At 49.8% G+C, this 24,904-nt stretch overlaps 2 protein-coding genes across 54 annotated transcripts in view; both read left to right on the top strand.

The window, feature by feature from the left end:
- The first annotated feature begins 858 nt into the window (after window positions 1–858).
- On the top strand, window positions 859–18,570 carry MLF1 (myeloid leukemia factor 1). Of its 13 annotated transcripts, none has more exons than XM_085587465.1 (9): window positions 5,663–5,729; window positions 6,247–6,371; window positions 10,134–10,308; window positions 13,083–13,127; window positions 13,968–14,057; window positions 14,360–14,488; window positions 15,934–16,093; window positions 16,358–16,490; window positions 16,638–18,570. In XM_085587465.1, coding segments are annotated over exons 2-9 (837 nt in total). In that variant the 5' UTR covers window positions 5,663–5,729; window positions 6,247–6,369; the 3' UTR covers window positions 16,741–18,570. The 13 variants fall into 13 exon arrangements, with proteins under 13 accessions (XP_085443585.1, XP_085443591.1, XP_085443584.1 ...); XM_085587458.1 differs by having other exon boundaries at window positions 6,247–6,446; XM_085587457.1 differs by having other exon boundaries at window positions 6,244–6,446.
- Window positions 18,571–20,257: 1,687 nt separating this feature from the next.
- GFM1 (G elongation factor mitochondrial 1) overlaps window positions 20,258–24,904 on the top strand; it is a 45,032-nt gene continuing 40,385 nt past the window's right edge. For all 41 annotated transcript variants that reach the window (XM_085587405.1, XM_085587415.1, XM_085587407.1 and 38 more), the window contains exons 1-7: window positions 20,258–20,390; window positions 21,590–21,742; window positions 22,072–22,204; window positions 22,634–22,838; window positions 23,595–23,711; window positions 24,224–24,374; window positions 24,687–24,841. In XM_085587405.1, the coding sequence (XP_085443531.1) occupies window positions 20,337–20,390; window positions 21,590–21,742; window positions 22,072–22,204; window positions 22,634–22,838; window positions 23,595–23,711; window positions 24,224–24,374; window positions 24,687–24,841 (968 nt within the window). In that variant the 5' untranslated portion in view covers window positions 20,258–20,336. The remainder of the gene's footprint in view (window positions 20,391–21,589; window positions 21,743–22,071; window positions 22,205–22,633; window positions 22,839–23,594; window positions 23,712–24,223; window positions 24,375–24,686; window positions 24,842–24,904) is intronic.

Below are 24,904 nucleotides of genomic sequence, written 5' to 3'. Positions count from 1 at the left end.
GAGCAGCTGTGGCTGCCCCTGGATCCCTGGCAGTGCCCAAGGCCAGGTTGGACATTGGGCTTGGAGCAGCTGGGACAGTGGGAGGTGTCCCTGCCGTGGCAGGGGTGGGAATTAAATTAACTTTAAAGTTCCTTCCCACCCAAAGCATTCTCTGATTCTGTACCAGTGAATTGAACAGTATTTTGTTATAAATTGTTATGTTATTTCAGGCCTTGTACAAATTCCTGAACTGGACAGCTGGGAGCTGAAGAGATATTTAACTCAAATGTTAATATCCATGTTCTTACACATCTCCCTCCAGTCCTTGCTTTTATCTGACATTTCCCAACAATTTATCACCAGCTGCCTTGGCAGAAGCTGATGGACTGAGATCAGCTCTGGAGCAGCACAGGCCTCTCCCTCTAAAAATGCACTGAAACCTCTGGAAAGTGCAGAGCAGCTCTGAGCCCACCTGGGAAGGAGCAGCTGGAGGAGTGAGGACTCCTCAGTTCTGCCAATCCCTGGGAAATGGTCCAGGAGCTGCTGGGGATGGAGCCCTGGGGGTCTGAGCAGAGACTGGAGCAGGGTCCCCAGTGCTCCCTGTTCTCCCAGAATCGTTGGAAAATCCCTATTTTTACTAACTCTGCTGTTTCTCACTAGCTGGGTAAGCAGAGCTAAATGTTTGGAAGTTTGAGACTGCACAAAATACAATTATGAAGTAATTGTGTAATAAAAGCTGGTTTTATTTTTTCTCAAGTGAGCAGTGAAACCTCTCCTGGCTGATTAGAACTGACAATTTATCCTTGCCCTCCCTGTGAAATCAGCCAGAACCTGAGCTGGTAACTCGATGTTGTGATAACTTGTACACTCAGTTTGTCCAGGACTAATTGGAAGATGGAATTAATGAGATCTGCTGAGGCAGCAGGAGGAATTTTTAGCTGCAGCCACAAGCAGCCTGAGGCAGGAGAACCCTTTGGAACAAACACAGCGTGGCCTCAGCTGGGCACAGGCTTGAAACAGGGACCTTCACCTGGTGCCAGTCCCAGGAAAACTTGGATTTGGATCCCTCTGGAAAAGGGCTCCTGGAAGCCTCAAATAAATCAAGCAGCTCCTGCTGCCCAGGTGAGATTTTTTATCTGTTCTGGATTTTTGCCTGATTTTCCAGCTTGAGGCCGTGGCCAAACCTGGGCTCGGTTTTGGTGACCTTCACCATAAACCTGAGACAGATTTCCCCTGGGAAAAACCTCCAGAATGCCACCCCAAATCCCAGGATCTCTGCTCCTGGTGCCTCCCCAGCTTTGCAGAGGAATTTGTGCCTCCCCTGAGGTGCTGCAGAAGGAAGCACCAAAATCCAGGTGGCTTTTCCCTCTCCTCCCCTGTTGTGTTGCCAAAATCCAGGTGGTTTTTCCATCTCCTCCCCCACTGCTGGAGCTGAGGCTGGAGCAGGAGTTTTTCCCTCCTTTGCAGTGGCACAGAGGAGTTGCCAGGATTTCAGGAATAATTCTGACATTTCATAGAAGGTGTTCAAGCACCTTCAATGGGTATTTTTGGTGACTTGGGGATGGCAAACTGAGAGCTCTGCATCAGAATTCCCTGTGCTTCCAAAGGCTTTGTCCATCACCAGGGAGTGCCCACGATGGCAACAGAGCCCATTGGAGCAAATTTTGGTTGGGATCACATCCTGGAGCCAGGGATGGAGCTCCCAGTGCAGCCAGCTCCTGCCCATGGTGTGGGGAAAGAATATTTCTGTGCCTCAGCTTTTACTCTGCTGAACAAAACCAAGAGGAGAAGATAAAAGTCACAAAAATTCGGGTTGATTAAAAGAAATGCTGGTTCACAGGGTGGAAAGTGAAGGTCAGGGATTCAGTAAAGCCCAAACCTCAGGAACTCTCCACTGGATCATTGCTGTGGAGATGATTTGAAAAGCAACATTCCAGAACTCAAAAAATCCAAAGCTTCTCCTGGCTCTCTTGGGCATGAGTTGGGATGCCAGTGACACGGCAGGCCCTGGCTGGCTGTGTCACACCCAGCTCTTGGGGACACTCTGGCAGCTCCTTAGCAAACCCCCAGCCTGGGGAGATCCTGGAGAGGCCACCCAGCTAATCCAGCCTGGCAATCCCTGCAGGTATTGTTACCCAGACTGGTGTTTGTCATTGGTATTTGTACCAATTCTCAGCCTCCTCGAAGAAACACACCAAAAAAAAAAAAAATCCAATTTTCCCCAAATCCAGTTTTCCCACTTTGCTGAAATCTTGTGGACAGGGAAATCTCAGAGTGCCCCTGGCACAGCCAAGGGTCCCTCCTGCTCTCAGGGGGCATCTGCTGCCCTGCCAGCCCTGTTCATTAGCTCATCCCTAATTGACAATCTCCATTTGGGTGGGTGGAGGGGCTGGGCTGCAGGGAGCTATAAAAGGAAGGTCATCAGCAGCCTGCACGAGCTGCTGACAGCTCTATTTATAGCCCAGCCCAGGCCCCAAAATGTGTTTCTTCCCCTTTTTTGGTGCTGCAAGTTCAGGGTTAGGAGTTCCTCCTGCAGCCTCTCAGTGACTCCTTTTATCAGCTGCAGACACACAAGGGCAGGTTTTTTTAGGGATATTTCCTAATTATGCACAAAGAGAGGACATGGGGAGGTTTTCTGTCACAAGTTGTTGGGTGGGAAATGGAAAAAAAATTGGAACAATAGTAAAAGACATTGAATTTATTTTTTTTCTATAGAAAGGAGGAGTTGTCTTTCCCTGGCTTGCATCTTCTATAAAATAGGGTTCAACTTATCCAGGTAAGGCTGACAGCATAGTCCTGAACAGGTATTTTACATTTCATCAGAACAAAACCACCTCTGCTCAACACCTGGCTCGGATTGCTCCATTGCCCTTGTTAGCATAATTAATTTCCCAACTTTTAACCTTGTCAGACCCATCTGAGCATGCTCAGAGGAGACTCAAAGGATTCAGACTGGATTTCAACAGAAAAGTTTGCTGATAATGAGCTAAGGAGCATTAATTCTTCCTTTTCTCTTGGATTCTTGTGTACAAACCAGGTATTTCCTTTGGAATTTGCTGTTTCATTTCTATCTGTATTTATGTTTTAAAGAAGGGAAACTTATAATTTAGTTCTAATAATGAATTCATTTCAGTCAGTGTCCAGCCTCAGGAAGGGCTCTGGCTCCAGCTCTCCCAGCCCAGTTTGGCACTTTTCCCATTCAAACACAAGTGCAGGAATGCAATTTTCACCTCCAAGTGTTAAAGCATCATCCCTGCTGCTTCAAAATAATCCTTTGGATTATTACAGGAATTAGATGATTTCCCAGAAGGCAGAAATATTCCTGGTTTTCAGCAGGTGTTTCCCACAGATTTTAGTGTATTTTATATAAAAAGTTGATCGCAATCAGAATCTTCTTCAGCATCACCAGAATTTATTTTTACTTTGGAGGGAACAGAAAACACAAACCCAGGTTGGTGGGGAAAAAAACGTTTCAGCATGAGGAGTTAAGAAGAACTCAGGGATTGGAAGGAAATGTTTGGGGCAGGAACCCAAACAGAGATCTTTGGAATGGAGAGAGAACAAGGGAATTACAAATACCAACAAAACATCAATATGGCAAAATGACCTTTTGTTCTGGCTGAATGTGCTCAAGAAAGCTCTGAAGTCTGGAGCAGATTTAAATAGTCCTCTCACCCAAACGAATAAGAATTAAAAAGGTAAATTAATTCCTAAGGGAAATCACTGTAGATCTCATTAGCTCAGGAACAAAATACCTTAAAACTTTTAATTAAAGATAATATTTACCGCAAATGAATAAGAGTTGGCAGGTTTCAGCAGAAACCATCAGCTCGTTTATGCCAAGTTTTCTTCGGTTAATCTCGTTGGAGATGCCCTGCAGGCTGGCAGAGCTGCAGCTCCTCACGGAACTCACCTGCACAAAGGAGCTGCAGCTGCCCCAGAGCTGGGCAGGGCCTGAGCAATTCAAGAGATCCCAGTGCCAACACAGCCCTGGGAGCAGCATCCCATAATGAGCTCCTGCCGACAGCTGCAGCCTCGTCCCTGGAATCCTGCACAGGATCCAGGGAAAATGGGGATGAACAGCCCCTCATCCCCCAGATCCTGCACTGGATCCAGGGAAAATGGGGATGAACAGCCCCTCATCCCCCAGATCCTGCACTGGATCCAGGGAAAATGGGGATGAACAGCCCCTCATCCCCCAGATCCTGCACAGGAAAAATGGGGATGAACAGCCCCTCATCCCCCAGATCCTGCACTGGATCCAGGGAAAATGGGGATGAACAACCCCTCATCCCCCAGATCCTGCACAGGAAAAATGGGGATGAACAGCCCCTCATCCCCCAGATCCTGCACAGGAAAAATGGGAATTAACAACCCCTCATCCCCCAGATCCTGCACAGGAAAAATGGGAATTAACAACCCCTCATCCCCCAGATCCTGCACTGGAAAAATGGGAATTAACAACCCCTCATCCCCCAGATCCTGCACAGGAAAAAATGGGAATTAACAGCCCCTGCAGCCTCATCCCTGGAATCCTTACAGGATCCAGGAAAAATGGGAATGAACAGCCCCTGCAGCCTCATCCTGCAGCCTCCCACTGTCCCAGCTGCTCCAACCCCAGTGTCCATCCTGGCCTTGGGCACTTGCAGGGATCCAGGGGCAGCAGTAAAATCTGTTCACACTAAAAACACCCCAAGCAGTGTCTTGGGCACAGTGATTAAATCATTTACAGTGGTCATTTATTAATTACTTGTCAATATTGTGATGAACGGAGATGCTGTGGTTGGTTTCAGGGCAGCCATTCCAGCTTGGAATGTTCACTTGTCACAAAGCAGCCAGGTGCATCCATTCCTGCATCAAATATAAAATTCTGCAAGTTCTGCTCCTGGAACTTTCATCTTCTCGTGATTAATCATTAATGCTGGGAAAGAGCTCCCAAATCCGTGCTTTTACTGAAACCTCCCTTTGACAATTCCAAAGGTTTGCTGGGGGGTTTTCCCTTTTTCTGCTGCTTCTGCTAAAACCGAGACTCCTTTTAAGCCCAAAATCGGGGGAGGGCAGGGCCAAGGAGCTGCCACAGAGCCTTGGGAAGGGGAAGCGCCCTGGAGGCACCGGAGCATCCCTGCACCAGCTGCATCCCTGCAACAGCTGCATCCCTGCAACAGCTGCATCCCAGCCTCTCGGTGCTTTCCCACGTCCCGCCAGCTCCCATCCGCCGGGAGGAGGCCGCAGCTTTATTTTACTGCCATCTACCGGGATAAAAAATGAATTTTTTCCTCAAATCGCCGAGGAGCGGGACGCGCCGCAGCCCCTCGGAGGCCGGGCCTGTCCCCGCCTCGCACTGCCCAGCACCGGGGCGCAGAGCGGGGCTGCGGGAGGGGCGGCGAGGCCGCGATTCCCGCATTAATTCCCGCATGAATTCCCGAATTATTCCCGATTTATTCCCGATTTATTCCCGAATTCCCGGAGCTCTCCCGGGTCCCTCCCGGTGCGGCGGCCCCGCGGTCGCCACGGCAACGGCGGCGCGCGGTTAGCCCCGCCCCCCGCGGCGCGCCGGCCAATGGGAGCGGCCGAGGCGGCGCGCCGGCCAATGGGAGCGGCCGAGGCGGCGCGCCGGCCAATGGGAGCGGCCGGGGCGGCGCGCGGCGCGGTGAGGAGGGGCCGCGCGGGGCCGGGGCCGCGCAGAGCGCAGCGGCCGCCGCCATGTTCGGGGGGCTCGGGCGGTGCTTCGAGGACGATCCCTTCTTCAGGTGAGGGGCGGGCGGCTGCGGGGCGCGGCGCTGAGGCGGAGGGGGACCGGCCGGGAGGGGGCTGAGGTGGCGGCGGGTTCCCACGGGCCAGTCCGCGGCTGTAAAGCGGCGGCTGGGGTGGGCGTGTGGGACAGGCCGTTGGCTGAGGCAGCGCCGGGGGTCGGTGGCGATTGAAGGGAGCGGGGCAGGTGTCGGGACCGGGGCGGTTTACAGGGATCGGGGTAGGTGGAAGGACCGGGACCAGTGTGGTTAAAGGGGTCGGTGCTGATGGAATGACCCGGGTGGTTAAAGGGATCGGTGCGGGAGGAAGGAGCGGGGTCGCTGCGGGTTCCGGGGCTCGGCGTCGGGACCCGGGCGGGTTCCGGGGCTCGGTGTCGGGACCCGGGCGGGTTCCGGGGCTCGGGGCCGTTTCCCCGCCCGTGTGCCCCACCCGAGCCCCCCTCAAGCCGTTGCAGGGGTTAAACGTCCTCGGCGAGGTTCAGCAGCGGAGACTTGAGTTTGCCTCCCCTCTCAGCAGGGAAGGGTTTAATCCACGTTTCGTACGGAGGAGATCGTCACCTCCTGGGCTGGAGATTCTGCAGTTTGTTTGCTCTTCAGTTTCCTGAGTGCGGGTTCTGAGCAGTGCAGCTCATCCGGATTTATGTGCGTGTTTAATTCATCGCTTAGCCTCAGGCTGTCTCTGAGCCCTCTCAATGCCAGCACTGCTTGGAACACCAGGTGTCCTTCAGTTAAAACTTCGTGTGTGAGAGCACTGATGGCAAATTGTCTCCTTGTGCTGATTGAACAGAGCAATTTGTGGAGCCACAGAGACAGAATCCCAGCAGATTGGTTTTTGTTCTTACTCCTGTGAGGCACAGGTTGTCCAGAGAAGCTGTGGCTGCCACATCTCTGGAATTGTTTGAGGTTGGACAGGGCTTGGAGCAGCCTGGGGTTGTGGAAGGTCCCTGCCCATGGCAGGGGGTGGAACGGGACCATCTTTAAGGTCCTTTCCAACCCAAACCATTCTGTGATTTTCCCTACCATGAGCATAGTGCTGGTTCCTGTCTCTGTATTCAAGTCTGAGCCCAGTTTATTCCCTGTAGGAATCTTCTTTTGCCCCTGGAATTTAAATGTAAGGAGTGACTGATGCAAATGCTTCTCTCCTCAGCCAGAGCTGCTGAATTACCTGCTCTGGCCCCATTTCATGTCTTTGGTCAGAAACTGTGATTTGTAGTGGATGAAAATGGGATCAGAGCATGCTGAGGAGCCTCGATGATTATTTTAAATATTTGAAAAATCTCTCAGGAGTTTAATTAGCAGCCAAGATAAGGGGTGGGTGAGGAAGGGAGCAGCAGGCCCTGTGAGGTGGTTTGTTGTCTGCATCTCCTGGTTACTGGGAGCTCTGGCTGAGGCTGCTTAAAGGAGAATCTCCTGCTGAGCTACAGCACATTCCAGGAGAATTCCCAAAGCTGTGCCACATAGATTAGCACTCTTGGTTTCCAGGAATATTCCTGCTGTTATAGCAACTTATGAGTTCTGTGCAGGATACTTCACTGTGCTGATCCACTGCATGAAATTCAATTAATAATAGAAATTAGGTCTTGTTTGAAATAACATTTGCTTATTTTTTTAATGTATTCCTTGTTATTGTAGCCACTGGTGTAGGGAAAAAGGGATTGCAGGAGGTGGAGGCAGGGAGTGTGTGAAAGATGAGCTGGAAACTGAGACTCATTTTCTCAGCACTGTCCTGTCAGGCTGCTTTGCATACAGTGAAGGAAATGAGCTGATTACCTCAGAGAAGATTAGCTTCCAAAATAGAGTCATAATGGGCTCCAGCTGCCTCATAAGGAGAGAGTTTGGTGCTGAACTGGAAATAGTGCTGGGTTGGAGCAGCTGTCCCAGGGAAGCAGCAGTCACTCACTCACCCAAAGGTGCTGGGCTCCATGCCTGAAGCCCTGCCCAGGTGCAGAGTTGTGTTTGCCCTGCCAACTGCACACTCTGCAGTTAATTCCCTGGAGTTTGTTGTGCCAGGTGTTCTCTCCCGAGGGAATCTGCAGCCTTACATAACTTCCTGAGTAGGGAAAACAGATCTAGTATTTCCATCTAATAGCTGATAAAAAGAAACCCATCTAATACCAAGTACAGTTTAGAAAAGTAATAAATGGGATTTATTGTTCTAGGACCGATTTTCATGCACTGAAGTAAGCAGTAACATTATACTTGAATGTTTAATGTCAGGTTAATACATATTAGACAAAATTCTGTTACTGCAGAGTGCTGAAGAATAAATGTATAAATTGTTTGTCTCCATCCAGAATTAATTTAAAAAATAATTTAGTGTTCAACACGTGGAGGGCACAGATTTGGTGTGCAAAGCCCTCACTTTCACCTCATCATTTCTATGCTATAACAAAAATCACATCCTTGTCATCAAAACTATCTTTCCCCCCAAATAAAGGTCATGTTTGAAGTCAGTAATGGTTAAATTAGAGTGTCCTACACCTGCTGCCATCACATGAAATCCGTGTTTGGAGCAAGGATCTGGAGATCCTGCAGGTCCCCTGCAGAGACTGTGCCTTGTCCAGTACATCCCTGTTTGTCAGGGTGAGCTCCTCCTCTTGGCATTCTGGCTTGAGTTTCAGTCATTGGAACCATCAAGGTTTAATTCCTTGGAAACTTTGCCTTCCACATGGATTTTCTGTTCCCTTTCCATTGGTTTTACCCTATTCCAGATCATACCAAAATTGGGGTGTTTCTTTTGAGCTTGACAGCATCAATTCTTTCTATTAATGACTCCCTAAAATCGGGAATTGGGAGCCTTTCCTTCTGTTCCTAAGGCTGCCATTCCCCAGTTTGTGTCTGATTTCCCTGTCCCTGGTACTAAGGAGCTCTCTGTGTGTGATAACCAAACCTGTCTGAGGTTTGGGATCTGCTGGAACTGTGCACATTTTGGGGTGGTGCCCCTGTGATTCCCTGCCCTTGGCTCATGGCAGAGCTTTTTCCATCTGTTCTTCATCCTGGCCTGGCTGAGCTCCTTATCACCCCAGGGAAGTCTCTTCTGGGACGAATTTAGGTATAGCTTAAAGGGATATTTTTGTGTTAAAAAGTCTTATTTCAAAATGAAGCCAACCTCGTGTTTGTATTTTTCACTTGAAAGTGAAAAAAAAGAAACATTAAGTGTGACTTTGGCACAAGATCAAAGCAGCCACGTGATGTGGGAACAGTTTTTTGTGGGGCTGGAGATAAGGGGTGGGGAGCAGCAAAGCTGGGCAGGAGATAACTGGGCAGGGAAAAGTCAGGAGCAGCCTGGAGCTTTTCCTCCTGAGATGTCCCAGGAGAGGCTGTGCTGTCCTGGAGGGTGTGGGGAGTGCCAGGAGGAGTTGAGGGGAAGGAGGATGAGGTGTATTAAACCTAAATAAACATACCTGGGAAGTGACTGTTCACAGTCATAAAGTGGTTTTCAGTGGGGTAGCAAAGAGGAAGATGAGATGGAAGGAGGAAATGAAGCAGGGTAATTTGTGTGGGAAGTGTTCATTTTGTGTGGGAAGTTCCTTTGCAGCCTGGCCCTCAGGCAGCACTGCTCATACCCTGCACTTCTGAAAAATTCCTGCTTTGCTCCTCTTTTGGCCTTAATTAGGAATATCAGGGCTTGTCCAACTTGGAGAGTTAGGGAAGTTGAGCAGTGTTTTCCTTGCAAGCCAAGCTTCTTTGGGAATAAATACCAGTGGAGTTCTGTACTAGTGGAAGAGGGGTGAAATAGGAGGGAAACAAAAAGCCAGTGATAATCTCCTTCCTAAGCACAGGAAAGGGGTGTGGAAACAGGATTTGTGGAGAGAGAAGGCACAGGTGCAGCAGTGGGTGACTATAGGAGACAGAGCTGGCCTGAATTTAGAAGATAATGGGTATTTTTAGGTATGTGGGACAGGGAGAAGGAAAAGGAGGATGGGAACTGCCAGCAGGATAAATTTGAGGGATGGGGGGGGATCCAGTAGGACACGAGGAGTTCAGTGAATAGGGCTGTGCTAAGCTTTGGAAGATGAAGGGGGAAAATTTAAAATAAATTCCTTTAGTGTCAGGTGTTGGAGGTGGAAATAGTGAGAAATAAAATATGGGTCAGCTTATGGTTCTGGCAGGTATTAAACACAGGCTGGAGTGAAAGGTGGAGCCAAGGATGGATACTTGGGAAAAGATAAGGAAAAGGCACACTCAGGAGTGCAGCTGAGAAAAACAGATCTCAAAAACCCAACCTGAGATGGGAAGGGAAGAGAAAATCAAAGTTATTGGGAATGGGAGATTACCCAGTTGGGTAATTCAAGTAAAAATTTTGGATTAAAACCCCCTATGGAATATTAAAAGAACAGAGTTTGACCTGTCCTGGGGGCGTTGTCCAGCAGCTGGAGTAACGCATCCCTCTCTGGCACGCAGGGATCCCTATGCCGCCCACCATGAGCACATGAGGCAGGTGATGAGGAGCTTCTCCGAGCCTTTTGGGCGGGATCCGTTCCCGAGCCTCCCGGAGGGAGGGGAGAGACCCGAGGAGAGGAGAGCGGGCGGCCGAGCCCCGCGGGACGCGCGGGTGGCCACGAGGGACAGCCGCAGGGTAAGTGGCCTGGGGCTGCTCGGGAGCGGGCAGTGCCGGGGAACAGCCTGGCTCTGCTCCGGAGCCTCCCCAGCTGCTCCCCCGGCGCTTCCTCTCCCGGTTCCTTGTGCTCTTCTGCTTCTGGGAAGGTGAACAGAAGCTTTAAGCTATGAGCCTGAAGTGTAAGGGGCCTTCACACATTGCTTGAAGGGCTGCAAGGGGAACATTTTCCTACAGGTGTAACACACAGGTGTTCAGAGATGTGTCATACAGGTCAAGGGAAGAAAGAGGGTTAAACCTATTTTTGGTTAAATTTAATTTAAGACTACATGGCATAAGTGAAGCAGAAGCCTCATGTATCCCTTAAGGAGATCTGACCACATTCATTAAGTCCTGATATTAAATAATGGTGCCAAATTTGTGATTATATTGAAACCAGTAAATTCAGTTCAGGGGAAGGAGTATAGTTAATTTAAATAGACTTGGTGGGGTTTTTTTGTACATGTGAGAAAAAGACAAAATCCTTGTTGAAAATCTCTTCAGATTATGCTCTCATGGCACATTCCTTATCTCTGCTAAACATCTGTCAGGGTTTTACTGATCATTGAACAGACTATTTAATGAACAAACTGATCACTTATCCAGTGCTGGCTTTCATAAATATAATACATTAAATGTTTCTGGTAGAGAAAAGCACTTTACTCTCTTAGTAAGTGTCCCACATGTATTTCCTTTTTATGTTACCTTGACTTAAAAAGGTGCCTGGATGTGGTTGCACTATCCCTGGAAGTGTTCAAGGCCAGATTTTTCCAGGTCCCTTCCAGCCCAACCCATTCCATAATTCCATGATATATTTGTGCCTTCCCTGTGCACTTCAGTCCCTTGTGTGCAGCTATTTCAGTTTGATTTCCACAAGCCTGGATTTCACCACCTCAGGAATATCCATCCATGGATTTTAAACCCTGTTTCAGCTTTGCAGCTGGGAATAAAATAAACACTTCGTGCTCTGAATTTGGGCTGATTGTTAATATTCTCTCAGATACAAACCTGTAAGAATTAAAGCTCAGGGAAATTGGTGTGAAATTCAGTATTTCTGTGTGTTACCAAGTGAAACCGATGGTCTGTGTTTAATTGAAGTGGTTTTTCAGCTCTGGGCAGGCAGGGCCATCATATCTAACCCTTATCTAGAGCTGTATTTATAGAGAATAAACGTTGGGAGCTGGTTCCTTTCCCTGCAGATACTCAGCAGCTGCCTCCCTTTTGCTTTCATGTTTCCCACTGGATTTGCAGAGATGGTTGAGAAAAGGCAGGTGACAGGGGCTGGTGGCCAGGCCTGGAGCAGAGCCTGTCACCTGCAGCTCCAGAGGGGAACTGGCACATTCCTGCCCCTGCTCACTCAGTTCCTGGCAAATATAGAAACTGCATCTCATTAGGGCATCAGCTTCCCTCTGCTGATCCCTGGGCCTTGCATCAGTGGTGCCTAAAGCCAGATCAGAGCTTTTCCTTTAGAGAAGGAACCTGTAAAGCTCAGGGGTTGTGTCCCAGTTCTGCAGAGGGACAAATGTGAGGCCCAAACCCTTGATCTGCAGCAAAAGTTACAGGTACAGGAGCTCCGTGGCAAAAGAATTCCACAGCTGCCAACCCCTTCCCAGGATCTTCTGGTGTTCCTCCTGTTGCACTGAAGAGCTGTCAGATGTCACACCAGGCTCAGCGCTGATTGCTTTGCCTTGTCATCTCCAACTGCTGCTCCACCAAGGACTGAAACCTTTAAAATTACATTTTTATGTAGGAAAAGGTGGAGCTTTGCTACCATGTCAAAATACATTCAGATTACTGATGCTGATTAGTAGTGTTGCAATTCTGTGTTTAATTAAATTGCAGCAGGCCTAAAACTGCTTTAAAAGGAACCAAAATAGTTGGGACAACTCAATGAGTGCCACTGTAGGATTCAAATTTAAAACTGCTTTTCCTTTCTCCAGCAGGCTAGTAGTTCAGTTTTTAGGGAAGGAGAAAAGAGCTGAAACATATTAAGAGATGCTGTTAATTGGATTTTTTGGGATATCTGATGATCCTGTATACCAGACAAATGTTTAACAGATTTTAGTGGCTTTTTAGTGTTACAAAACACAGTTTGTAATCTTTGTATGCCTAATAACTCTTACTGGTGAGGACTTGATATCGAGAGAAAAAATACATATTGTTATTTACATCTCTGCCTAATCTGTCCTGACAGAAATCTGAAGAGTTCCTAAAGCTAGTCCAGAATTGGAGAATTCCTTCTTTTTCCATTAAGGTTCCTGCCAGGGGCTTGATCCTCTGGCACTCCCTGTGTCTGCAGGCCTTATCTGACTCTGCAGTCTGGGTTTCCTGGAAACACCCCAGAGTTTCCCAGGATCTCGCTGCCCTGCCTTGCAGGAATCCTCAACATGGGATGATTTGTGGGATGATTTGTTGATTTTAATCAGCTTTCAGTGCTGCCTGACTGGAATAGAGCATTGCAGGGTGGGGCCTGAAGTGTGAAATCAGCACAAAGGGTTCTTGAAGGTTCAGATGTTTGCCAACCTCTAAGTGCTTTTCACACACTCCTATCAGTGTTTATTAGATGTGGCAGTTAGCACTTTCTAATATCATTAGTATAAATATATTATTTCCACATACCCAGGGATTAATTAATTACCAAGGCTCTCCTGAGTGACTTTGATTAAATGGGAAATGTTTCATGTAATCTGCTGCATATAAAAGTAATTTCTGCTGTTCCTGATAATTATTCCAGATGTTGCTCGTTTTTTTTCCAGGCCACCAGCTTCTCCCTCATGCCCTTTGCTGGTTTTGGGAGAGGGGTTAGTATCCCTGGAGTAGCTCCTGTGTAAGCTGTGTGTAACCAAAGCATGGCAGAGGCTGAGCTCTGTGCTTGCATCCTGCTTTTGGTGCTGTTTGCAGTTTGGGAATAAGAAAATCCAAGGAAAAATCCTTCCTGGGGCATTAACCTCTGGAAGTGGATGGGATAATCCCTGGGAAAACTGCAAACTTTTGAGTGCTGCTGGAGAATGCTCCTGTGGGGGTGGCACAAACCCCCTGCTGCCAGTCGGGCAGAGCAGCCCCTGGAGATGGGATTGGGATGGTTTCCAGCTGTGGGTTGGGGTCTGGAGTATCCTGGGAAATATCCATCATCTCTCCATAGCTCTTGCCCAGAGGATTCCAAATTTCTTGTACTCAGAAAAAAAGTTGAAGATTTTCTGTCCTTTAATTTTACTTCATTTTGGGCTTAAATGCAGCTTTAAGTTTGCAACACTGAACTGCCATAACTCTATAAATGAATTTATTGAAATTTAAACCCTGAAGGGTCATACAGGACTTTCAGAGCAGAAGCTGGTGAGGTTTATGAACACATTTCTGAAATAATTGGATATTTGAATATCCAAGGAACATTTTTGTTACATAAACTCATTTGGTGGCCAGTTTGACATCTGAGCGACAAATCTTCCACTTTCATCTTCCCAGTATTTCCATCTTAATCCAGCTCCCTCAATTGCCTTTTGAAAAGATGCATTTTGGCTTGTTTGTGTGTGAAGTGCAGTCTGAAAAGCTTTTTGAGTTAAAAATGCATGTGAAAACCAGCTCCAGGACTGGGAGAGTTGAGATTGTTTTAACTGGAGTCTTTTTTCCCTCCTTTTTTTTAGTGGGATGCAGATTTTGGGGATCCATTTTCTGCAATGGACAGGATGATGTCAAACATGAGGAACAGCATGCTTGAAATGCACAGGAAATTTGTGAGTTCTTTTGGAAATCATTCTGAAATTTATCGCACTGGAGAGTGCCAGTTATTTCAAATATTCCTCAGAAAATCATGCCAAGAAAAATGGGACTAACCTTAAGGAGATAGTAAGAATTGAGGGGTTTTTGCCCAGATTACATTGTGTTTATAATTTTTCTTTATTCTTTGAAGATGAGACTGAAGTTTTATGTGGGGCCAGGAGGGTTAATTTTGTGAAGGGATATTTTCCATAATAAAATAATGAGTAACTCTTACCCAAATTTTAACCTCCATTCATGGGCCTGCCTTGCTCTGTAGGATGACCTGTCCATCCAGCCTGAGGGACACAGTTTCAGCTCCTCCTCCGTGATGACCTATTCCAAAGTGGGGGATGAACCTCCCAAAGTTTTCCAAGCCTCGGCCCAGACCCGCACGGCTCCAGGAGGGGTGAGTGACGCTGGGATCCAGCACACAGGAGCTGCCACTGCCCAGGATTCAGGTGCAGCCACACCAAAGCAGTGTCTGCAGCTTCTTTTCCTGCAGACAGTTACTCCTGGAACTCACAGAATCCTGGCATCACTGAGCTTGGGTTGAGTCCTTGTCACCGAGTGCCACCTCCAGCCCTTCCTTGGGCACCCCAAACCTCCCTGGGAGCCCTTTCCATGGAGAAATTCCTGCTGATGTCCACCCAGACCCTCCCCTGGCCCAGCCTGAGCCATTCCCTCTCCTCCTGTCCCTGTTCCCTGGAGCAGAGCCCGACCTCCACCCCCTGCCCCAACTGCACAAAGAAAATTTAGGGATTGAGGAAAACACAGGGCTCTCAAACCCTGCTCTGTATTAAAGGTCTGATTTCCTCCCTGTAATTTTGTGCTTTAGGTACACTCCAAAATAAATTACAGTCCCACACAAGGCTGGGAAAACTGAGCACAGAGCAGCAATTTCCCGATGCCCTTTGCTGTAAGGAATCCTTTTCCTGCCCACTTATACTGCAGGGGAGGCATTGATTTATGCAAGCCCTGCCTTCAAAGCACCCCTTTGCCCAGACACTTACATAACCCTGAGCTGCAGCTCCCTTGCAGCTGTTGTGTCTAATCCTGCCGGGAACTGGGAGCGGGAATGGGAACCTGGCCCGGCCATGAAAGCCCAGCCAGGATCCCCGAGGGCCTGGGCAGGATTGGCTGGGAATGTGTCCCAGCTCCAGCACAGCCTTATCACAAGGCTTCTAATAATAGCCCCGGACACTGATAAGGGCCAGCCTGCCTTCCAAGCCAGTCAACACCACAGCCCAATAACTGGTTGTTCCTCACGCTGGGAATTTTGGCATCGGGTGCTGCTCTTTCTCTTGCCAAGGAGAGTGTTGGAAACTTGGCTCTGTAGCATTTTTAAACTGAGGGGTTTTTCCCCAGTAATTAATACCAAATTAAAAACCTTGAGGTGTTGTTTCATCTTCTTCTCTGATGGCCAAAGGGAAATAGGCTTGATTTGTGTTTGCAGCCAACACAGGAAATTAGAGAATTGGAAAAGCATGGAAAACCTGACTTTTTGAAGGGAAGATGTAAAACTATTGGAGGAGGAATTAACCCTTTGCATGGGCCTGGAGTAACAGGACAAGGGGGAATGGCTTCCCACTGCAGAGAGCAGGGTTGGATGGGACACTGGAAGGGAATTCTTCCCGGGAAGCTGTGGCTGCCCCTGGATCCCTGGAAGTGCCCAAGGCCAGGCTGGACACTGGGACTTGGAACAGTCTGGGACTGTGGGAGGTGTTCCTGCCGTGGCAGGGGTGGCACTGGGCAGGCTTTAAGTCCTTCCAACCCAACCCGTGCTGGGATTCTGCGAACCCTTTTACCTCATTTGTAGTGGGAAGGACGCTCAGTTCCCTTTTATTTTAACAGGTTAAGGAAACAAGAAAAGCACTGAAGGATTCTGAAAGTGGCGTGGAGAAAATATCTGTTGGTCACCACATCCAGGATCGGGCTCATGTCATCAAAAAATCCAAGAACTCCAAGACTGGGGATGAGGAGCTGAATCAAGAATTCATCAACCTGGATGAATGTAGGTGTTTTTAGGCAGCTAATGGGCTTTACACTGTTTCACACTCTGATTTGGAAGTGGCAGCTTGAGATATCTTAAAAGGCACTTTTACACTGAGAGTCTCCAAATCCAAATTCTCTTTTACAGATCCCCAAAAACAGTTGCAGGTCATGTGGAGAATTGTAGACTACAAAGTTAAAAATCACTGCCCAAACCCCCTAATACTCATTCAATGTTTTTTTCCTCTCTTTATTAACATTTCAAATAAATGTATCTGTTTTCCAGCTGAGGCTGACACCTTTAATGAGGAGTGGCAGAAGGAGGTCATGAAGTTCAGGCCTTGCCGAAGCAGAGAAGCTGTGCAAGCTTCAAGATCCAGAAGTGGCCATTACAACCACAGGGAAAGTGGAGCAAGAAGGTAAAAATAGTTCCCTGCTATCCTACAGGATAAGGAAATTCCAGCGGCAGAAGGAAAATCCAGTTCTGGAGCAATATTCCAAGGGGAACTGCAGGTTTATTCCTCCTTTCTTCATGGAGGTTGTGACCATTGTTGTTCTTTTTCCAGAGGGAAGCTACTTGGAGCTCCAGGATCCAGAGTGCCCAGGGATTCCTTGGAGGCTCTGAGTGTGAAAGGAACGCCCGTCCCCCTGAAGGGCTCCAGGAAATAACCGTCCCCCCTCCCTGGGGATGGAGCTTCCCTGGAGCAGATGATGGTGCTCAGTGCTCGTGTCCGTAAAAATACACCTGGATTTGTGACCAATCTCTGCTCTGTGTTGTGCCTTTGCTCCTCCTGCTTCTCAGTGAATCCAAACCCAGCAACTTTCTGCCTAAAAGCACTTTATGGAACATCCCTAAGCCTGGTAAAACCAGCTTGGATTTGCAGAGCTGTTCTGCTCTGGCTGCACCAATCTCGGGCTTTACGAAGCCTGGTGCTGCAGCTCCTCCTTCCCACTCTGAGTTGCACAGAAAGCAAATTTCCTTTAGTTTGGGTTGCTGAATTACTGATTTTCTAGGTTAATTAACAGAACTTGAATACACTGGAAAGCACTATTATCTATACCTTTCAAATAATATTATAAATTGTTACAGAATTTCCTTTCGTTTGGGTTGCTGAAAGAATTACTGATTTTCTAGGTTAATTAACAGAATTTGAATATACTGGAAAGCACTATTATCTACACCTTTAAAATCATATTATAAATTGTTACAGAACCCCCACACTCACTTTGGTGTAACATAAAATGAGAGGAAATACTGAAATATGACAAGACTTTACATTTATCAGAGGTTTTATGTTAATAAGCTGTGCTTGCACCTCATTTCCTGTGCCTGAACTGTCAACTTTGTATTCCTGATCCTTTGTTTGTTTTCTGTGGAGTTAGCCCATCATTTTCCATTTTAAGGATTGTTATCTGTAGTATTTAATTCCTTTAATTACCCTGTAGTAATAACAGTGTCCTGAGATCAGCTGCAACTAGGAGTTACTCATAGGAAAAATACGTGGGAGAAATGAGTTTAACTGGAATGATTTCACCATTTCTTATGTTCTAAAGAGCCCTGGATACAGGAACCCCTCTCCTTTCTGTGTTCTTTTTGTTTTACCGAGGGTAGAATGACCCTAAATTACATTTGATAGGAGTTCAGAAGAGCCAGCAGTGTCTGAGAGCAGGAAAATCCTGGGATTCCAGGTGTTCGGTCCCTGTACTGCTCTACCACACAGAACTATCCCTGTGGTGTAGCAGAAAGAATTCCTGTAAATTGAAGGTAACATTAAATAATATAAATTATAACACTAAAGCATTACATAAATTCAAGGCTCCATTATAATGTAGCCATTAAAAGTACTGTTTGTATGATAAAATAGGGTTTAGTAAGTTAAGAGTAATATTTGTTTGGCCAAAAAGCCTCTAAATCTTACTTCATCTTCCTGCAGTTTCCCCAGATTATTTAATTTTAATTAATGTTTATTAATGTGCAAACCTAATCAGCAGCACTTCTGTTAAGCACTGAAAAGGGAAGGACAATTATTTACGGTCTCTTCCTGAATTAGAGAGGTATCAGTGGCAATAAACTGATGTGATCAATATTCATGGCAATAATTAAACCATTTAATGAGCAGTGGGAATCAGGGGGGCTTGGACACCCCTTAAAGTCAGAGCTCAACCCAGGGGCTTGTTTTCCATCCACTGGAGACAATATGGATTCTGCAGGTAGCTAATTTATGAGATAATATTCTCAGTAATTAACAGCAGCAATGTTTTCTGTGTTGGAATTTGAGCAGGAATCTTGGAGAGTTGCTGCTGTTAAATCCTGATAACTCAGATTTTTTTTGTGAAATAAAACAAGCATATCCTGGGTTTGAAATGACAATGGGAAGAGGTGAATATTCCCTCCAGATCCCCTTTGCGACGCCAAGATGTTCTCCAATGTAAGGCACAAGTTGTGCTCTGTAAAAACATCTGAAACTGCAATTCTTTAATAAAGTTATTTATTATTTATGGGGTTTGTTGGTTTATTCTTCACTGAAGAGAGACTTGTGCATTATTTAGTTTGGGCTGCTTTGAAATGATTCAGTGAAGGAAACCTGGGCTTTGGGAGGTGTCCCTGCCCAGGGAGGGGTGGAATGGGATGAGATTTAGCAGAACCACTCCGGGATCCTCTGGAAATCCTCAGATTCCAGAGGCGAGCATGCATTTTCCACAAAAAATAAAGTCTGATGGAACCAGAGAACGGAGAGGGCCTCAGAAATTCTGTTTCAGAGCAGCTCCTGGCACCTTTGCAGGTATGAAAGGCAGTTCCCGGGGAATAATTTTATATCAATGTATATTTAAAAATTATATAATTTTATATTTTAACAGCTAACGCGTGTTCCAAACGAGTCCCTGTGCGCCATCCCAGCCTTGTCTCGCCCTTTGCCGGCGCTTCAGCCCGCAGGGCCAGGGAGCGCCGCTCTCCGGTTTGATTCCTCCCGGCTCCCGGCTCCCGGGCCGCGGCTCGGCCGAGATCCGCCCCTTTCGGGCCGCAGCGGAGAATTCCGCGTGTGCCCAGCGGGAACCCCCGCGGCTGCCCGGCACGGCCGCGGGGATGGGCGCGGTGCGAGCCTCCCCTCTCCATGGCTCCCTGAGGGCCCGTGAGGCACTGAGAGCCTGCCCTCCCTGTCAGTGCCGCCCTCGGGGCTCCTGACGCTCCCTGAGGGGTCGGCAGTGCGAGCCTCCCCTCTCCATTCCCCCCTCAGGGCTCCCGCACGGTGCCGCTCCCTGAGGGCTCCGTGAGGGGCCGGGGTGCCGGGCAGTGTGCGCCTCCCCTCTCCATGCCGCCCTCAGCGCTCCCGCCGCTCCCTGAGGGCCCGTGAGGGGCCGGCAGTGACAGCCGCCGCTCCCCATCCCGCCCTCAGGGCTCCCGCCCGGTGCCGCCGCTCCGTGACGGCTCCGTGAGGGGCACTGAGAGCCTCCCCTCTCCATGCCGCCCTCCGGCCCGGTGCCGCTGAGGAGCCGTGAGGGGCCGGGGCGGCGGTGTGAGCCTCCCCTCTCCATGGCTCCCCTGATGGCCCGTGAGGGGCCGGCGGTGTGAGCCTGCCCTCCCTGTCAATGCCGCCCTCAGGGATCCTGACGCTCCCTGAGGGGTCGGCAGTGCGAGCCTCCCCTCTCCATTCCGCCCTCAGGGCTCCCGCACGGTGCCGCTGAGGAGCCGTGAGGGGCCGGCGGTAGTGCGAGCCTCCCCGCTCCATTCTGCCCTCAGGGCTCCCTCCTGGTTCCGCTCCCTGAGGGGCCGGGGGTAGTGCGAGCCTCCCCTCTCCATGCCGCCCTCAGGGATCCCTCCTGGTTCCGCTCCCTGAGGGCTCCGTGAGGGGCCGGGCAGTGCGAGCCTCCCCTCTCCATTCCCCGCTCAGGGATCCCGCCGCTCCCTGAGGGGCCGGGCAGTGACAGCCTCCCCTCTCCATTCCCCGCTCAGGGATCCCGCCCGGTGCCGCCGCTCCCTGAGGGCTCCGTGAGGGGCCGGGCGGGGCCGCGGCGCCTGCGCGGGGTCCCGGAAGAGGCGGGAGCGACCCGGGGCTGGAGCCGCGGCTGGAGCCGGGAGAGGGGCCGCGGTTGGAGCCGCGGTTGGAGCCGCGGTTGGAGCCGGGAGCGGGGCCGCGGCTGGAGCCGGGCCTGGAGCCGGGAGCGGGGACGCGGTTGGAGCCGCGGTTGGAGCCGGGCCTGGAGCCGGGAGAGGGGCCGCGGTTGGAGCCGGGAGCCGGGCCGCAGCCGCCGCCGCAGCCGGGGCCATGCTCGGGGTGTTACGGGCCGGGCTGGCCCCCGGCCGCCCGCGGCACATCCAGGTACGAGCCCGCATGAGGGGACCCGGGGAAGGGGGAGCCGCGAGCGGAAGGGCTGGAGGGCGGAAAGACAGCCCCGGACGGGCCGCAGCAGCTGCAGGGAGAGAACCGGCCACACGGAGGGGCACAGGGACACCGGGAACGGGCAGCCACCGGTGACACGGGTGGGCACAGGGACACCGGGAACGGGCAGCCACCGGTGACACGGGTGGGCACAGGGACACCGGGAACGGGCAGCCACCGGTGACACGGGTGGGCACAGGGACACCGGGAACGGGCAGCCACCGGTGACACGGGTGGGCACAGGGAGACCGGGAACGGGCAGCCACCGGTGACACGGGTGGGCACAGGGACACCGGGAACGGGCAGCGGGGCAGTGGCAGCTCCGAGGTGACCCTGGAAAGGCCTCTGGGCTGGAGGTGACCGCGTCGCCATAGACAGAGAAACTCGCGGGGAAACGGTTTGGCTATTTAGCCGTGGGCACAGTGAATCCCAGGATAAATTACGTTGGAAAAGCCCTCCAAGATCATCGAGTCCCAGCTGTGCCCGATGCCCACCTTGTCCCCAGCCCAGAGTACTGAGTGCCACCTCCAGGAATTCCTTGGACACCTCCAGGGATGGGGACTCCAAACCTCCCTGGGCAGCCCCTTGGTTATGGTTTGATTCTGGTGTAATGTTAGTGTTTCTATGAAAATACACTTTTTTTAAAAAATGAGTGTTGTGAGATGTGATTAGTAATAGAGTAGGTTTAAGTTTAAAAATGAAAGAACTTAATTAAGTTACTGCTATGATAAAAGAGATACACTGAATTTAGAATGAAAACTTTTTAAAACATTCTTTTTCTCTTTATTTAAACTTTAACAAACTATAGCGAGACACAATCTTGGATTCTTGATTACGTTACTACTTTTCTGATAATTAATACTTAGTCTGTTAAGGGAGAGGAGTTTGTTGTGTTATAGACTTTCAGGAAACACAGTTGTAGCTTCTTGTATTTCTGTGTTATCCATGGTACTGTTTGGAGAAAATCTCTTATTTTGACTTTTGGTTTTTTTTATGTTACTTCTCTATCAAACCATAACATCATTCCAAAGTCTGACCACATTTTCCATGGAGGCCATTTTCCCTTGTGCCATTCCTGGTGTCCTGGGAGCTGTCGGATCCACTCCTGGCTGAGCCAGTGCCCCCCTCTTGCCTTGCAGCTGCTGCTGACCTCCTGCAGGCACTGCTCCTCGGGGGTCCTTCCCAACGAGAGGATCAGGAACATCGGGATCTCGGCTCACATCGACTCCGGCAAGACGACGCTGACGGAGCGGATCCTGTTCTACACGGGCAGGATCGCACAGATGCACGAGGTGGGCTGAGCTCCCACCGGGATCTTCCCGGGACTTACCCTCCTCCACACTGTGTTTTTCTGCGTGAGGGAGGACGCTCAGTCTGTGCAGCGTCACTCCTGCACGTGGATTCACAGTATCATGGAATGGTTTGGGTGGGAAGAGGACTGAATGCTCACCCACCCCCTGCCATGGGCAGGGACACCTTCCATAGATCAGGTTGCTCCAAGCCCCGTCCAGCCTGGCCTTGGACACTTACAAGGATGAGATAGGAATTCTCAGCAAGAATGAGACAGGAATTCTTGAAGCAAATTCAAAGGCCTTGAACTAATTTTTTTATTTCTCCTAAGGTGAAAGGTAAGGATGGAGTTGGAGCTGTCATGGACTCCATGGAGCTGGAGCGACAGCGGGGCATCACCATCCAGTCTGCAGCCACTTACACCATGTGGAAGGACACCAACATCAACATCATCGACACCCCAGGTGAGGGCGGCTGGCAGCACCTGGGCACTGCTGATCCTCGTGGATACAGGGGGTGCGGTGTGTCTTTGTGTCCCTGGCTGTGATAGAACATGATGGGTTCAATCTGACACAGGGTTAGATGGGATGCTGGGAAGCAATTGTTCCCTGGCAGGGTGGGCAGCCCTGGCACAGGGTGCCCAGAGCAGCTGTGGCTGCCCCTGGATCTCTGGAAGTGTCCAAGGCCAGGTTGGAGGGGGCTTGGAGCACCTGGGGTAGTGGAAGGTGTCCCTGCACAGGGCAGGGAGTGGAATGGAGTTTAAGGTCCCTTGCCACCCAAACCCTTCCATGACCCTGTGCTCCATCACTTCAGCTGATGTGACTCAGTGTGATTCCCTTGGCTGTTGCTCCTTTCCAGTACATTTGTAATTGTTATTTGTATTTGTTATCCAGGCCACGTGGACTTCACCATCGAAGTGGAGAGGTCTCTGAGGGTGCTGGATGGAGCCATCCTGGTTCTCTGTGCTGTGGGAGGTGTCCAGTGCCAGACCATCACTGTCAACAGGCAGATGAAGCGTTACAACGTCCCCTTCCTCACCTTCATCAACAAACTGGACAGGATGGGCTCCAACCCGGCCAGAGCAGTGCAGCAGCTCAGGTTTTGGCATTTACAGTGATTCCTGAAATTCCATCCCCATGGCAGGTCATTAGGAACAATATTGGAAAGGCTTCTCTTGGGAGCTGCAGTTTGGAGAATTCTTGACTCGAGGTTAAATCCTGATCTGAGCCAGGACAAATCTCCATTGTCCCAAAACCCCCAAATATTGGTGTCAGCCAAGACTTGCAGTGACCAAGGGCTGGGGTTTGATGTTTATTTTGTTGATGGAACTGTATCAGGACCACTTTGAGAGCAGCACCCTAGATCCTGGTGCTGCTGAAATTCCAACAGAGAGGTGACACAGGTGCTTTGGATTCCTGGAGATCCTTCTTACTCCCAAACTTTCCCTGCTTAATTTGATCCATGAGATGAACTCATTAATACTCATTAAGGGAGAAGCAACTCCCTTAATCAAGCAATCAATGTCAAAGTGGTTTCCCCTGCTGCCTTTCCCATGGGAGTTGCTCCCAGGGCTTGCTGGAATACAAAAGGTGGGATACAAAGCCCTAAACCACAACTGGGTGGTTTTTATCCATTTTGGCAGATTTTGCTATTGTCCAAAGGACAAGACACAGGGATTTTGTAGGAGAGGAATGTTGCTCAAAGACCATCTGGAGCACACACATAGACATGACTTTTTTCTTCCGTAATTCTATATTATATATATATATATATATATATATATATATATATATGTGTGTGTGTATGTAATATGTATATAATATATATAATTCTATAATGTTTTCCCTTTTTCAGATCCAAGTTGAAACACAATGCAGCTTTTGTTCAGATTCCAATTGGGCTGGAAGGAAACTTTAGAGGAATTATAGATCTCATTGAAGAAAAAGCAATCTATTTTGATGGGGCACTTGGGTAAGTCCTGGAAATTCCTTCTTTTATAGCTGGAGCTGCTCTTTGCAAGAGGAATTCCTGCAGTTTCTCTTCAGAGAGGAAACCCAGCTCTCTGTAAATTTGGGAAGGGCTTGTGCTGGGGCTGAGGGTCCCGCTGCAGCTCTCCCAGGCCCGGGGCCTGCAGGGAGCTCTGGGTGGGGGTGGCTGCAGCAGGACTTGGTTGTTGTGAAGGGGTGGTGGCCACACTTCCCACATGGAGAAGCAGGAGACTGCTCCGTGATGGGATCCTGCAGCGTGGGTGGCTCCCTGGGATGAAGATCAGCTGTGGGTGAGCTGTTGGGAGTTTGCTGATCCCTGCAGGAGTGGGAAGGACTCTCCCACACCACAGATAACACGCTGATGTTCACAGGGCATTTTTTCCCAGGATCCATGTGAAGGGTGGATTGTTCTCGGTCAGGGTGGTCATGCCAGGGCCGGGCAGGGGCTGATCCCTGTGGAATTCCTGGGAGTCACTGCGTTCCCTGTGTGTGCAGGCAGACCCTGAGGGAGGAGGAGATCCCGGCTGAGCTGCGGGCAGAGGCTGCGGAGCGGCGCCGGGAGCTCATCGAGTGCGTGGCCAACGCCGACGAGCTCCTGGGGGAGCTGTTCCTGGAGGAGAAGATTCCCACAGCTGCACAGCTGAAGGTACCTTCCTTGTGCTGGCTGTTCCCTCACCTGTGTCCCTGTCCCTCATTCCTCAATAAATATCAGGAATTCTGTTTGCTGGAGTTGTGTCACCTCATCTGATCTCCAGCTCCCCCCAGGGAGGGCCTGTTCCCAGTCTGGTGTTGCTTTGCATTGGAAAGAACTCTGGAGAGCAGGTTTTATGGGAAGCCTTTGTGCTGCGGGGTGTTCAGGGGACTGTGGGAGCAGCTCTTTGCTCCAGGAATGGAGGAGCCCAGGAAAGGTGGAGGACTGGGCTGTGCTGCAGGAGGAATTCACAGGGATATTTTTCAGCTGGCAATCCGAAGGGCAACGCTGCAGAAATGCTTCACCCCTGTCCTCGTGGGAAGTGCTCTGAAGAACAAAGGGGTGCAGCCACTGCTGGATGCTGTCCTGGAATACCTTCCCAATCCTTCCGAGGTGGAGAACTACGCTCTCCTCAACCAGGGGTGAGTACACCCAGCAGCAGCAGGGCTGTGGAGAATGTCCCTGCCCATGGCACTGGCTGGGCT

Source organism: Lonchura striata, chromosome 9 (genome assembly GCF_050655825.1).
Source record: "Lonchura striata isolate lonStrDom1 chromosome 9, ASM5065582v1, whole genome shotgun sequence".
Taxonomy (NCBI): domain Eukaryota; kingdom Metazoa; phylum Chordata; class Aves; order Passeriformes; family Estrildidae; genus Lonchura; species Lonchura striata.
Note: the sequence above shows the minus strand (reverse complement) of the source record. Positions and strands in the feature narration are given on the sequence as shown.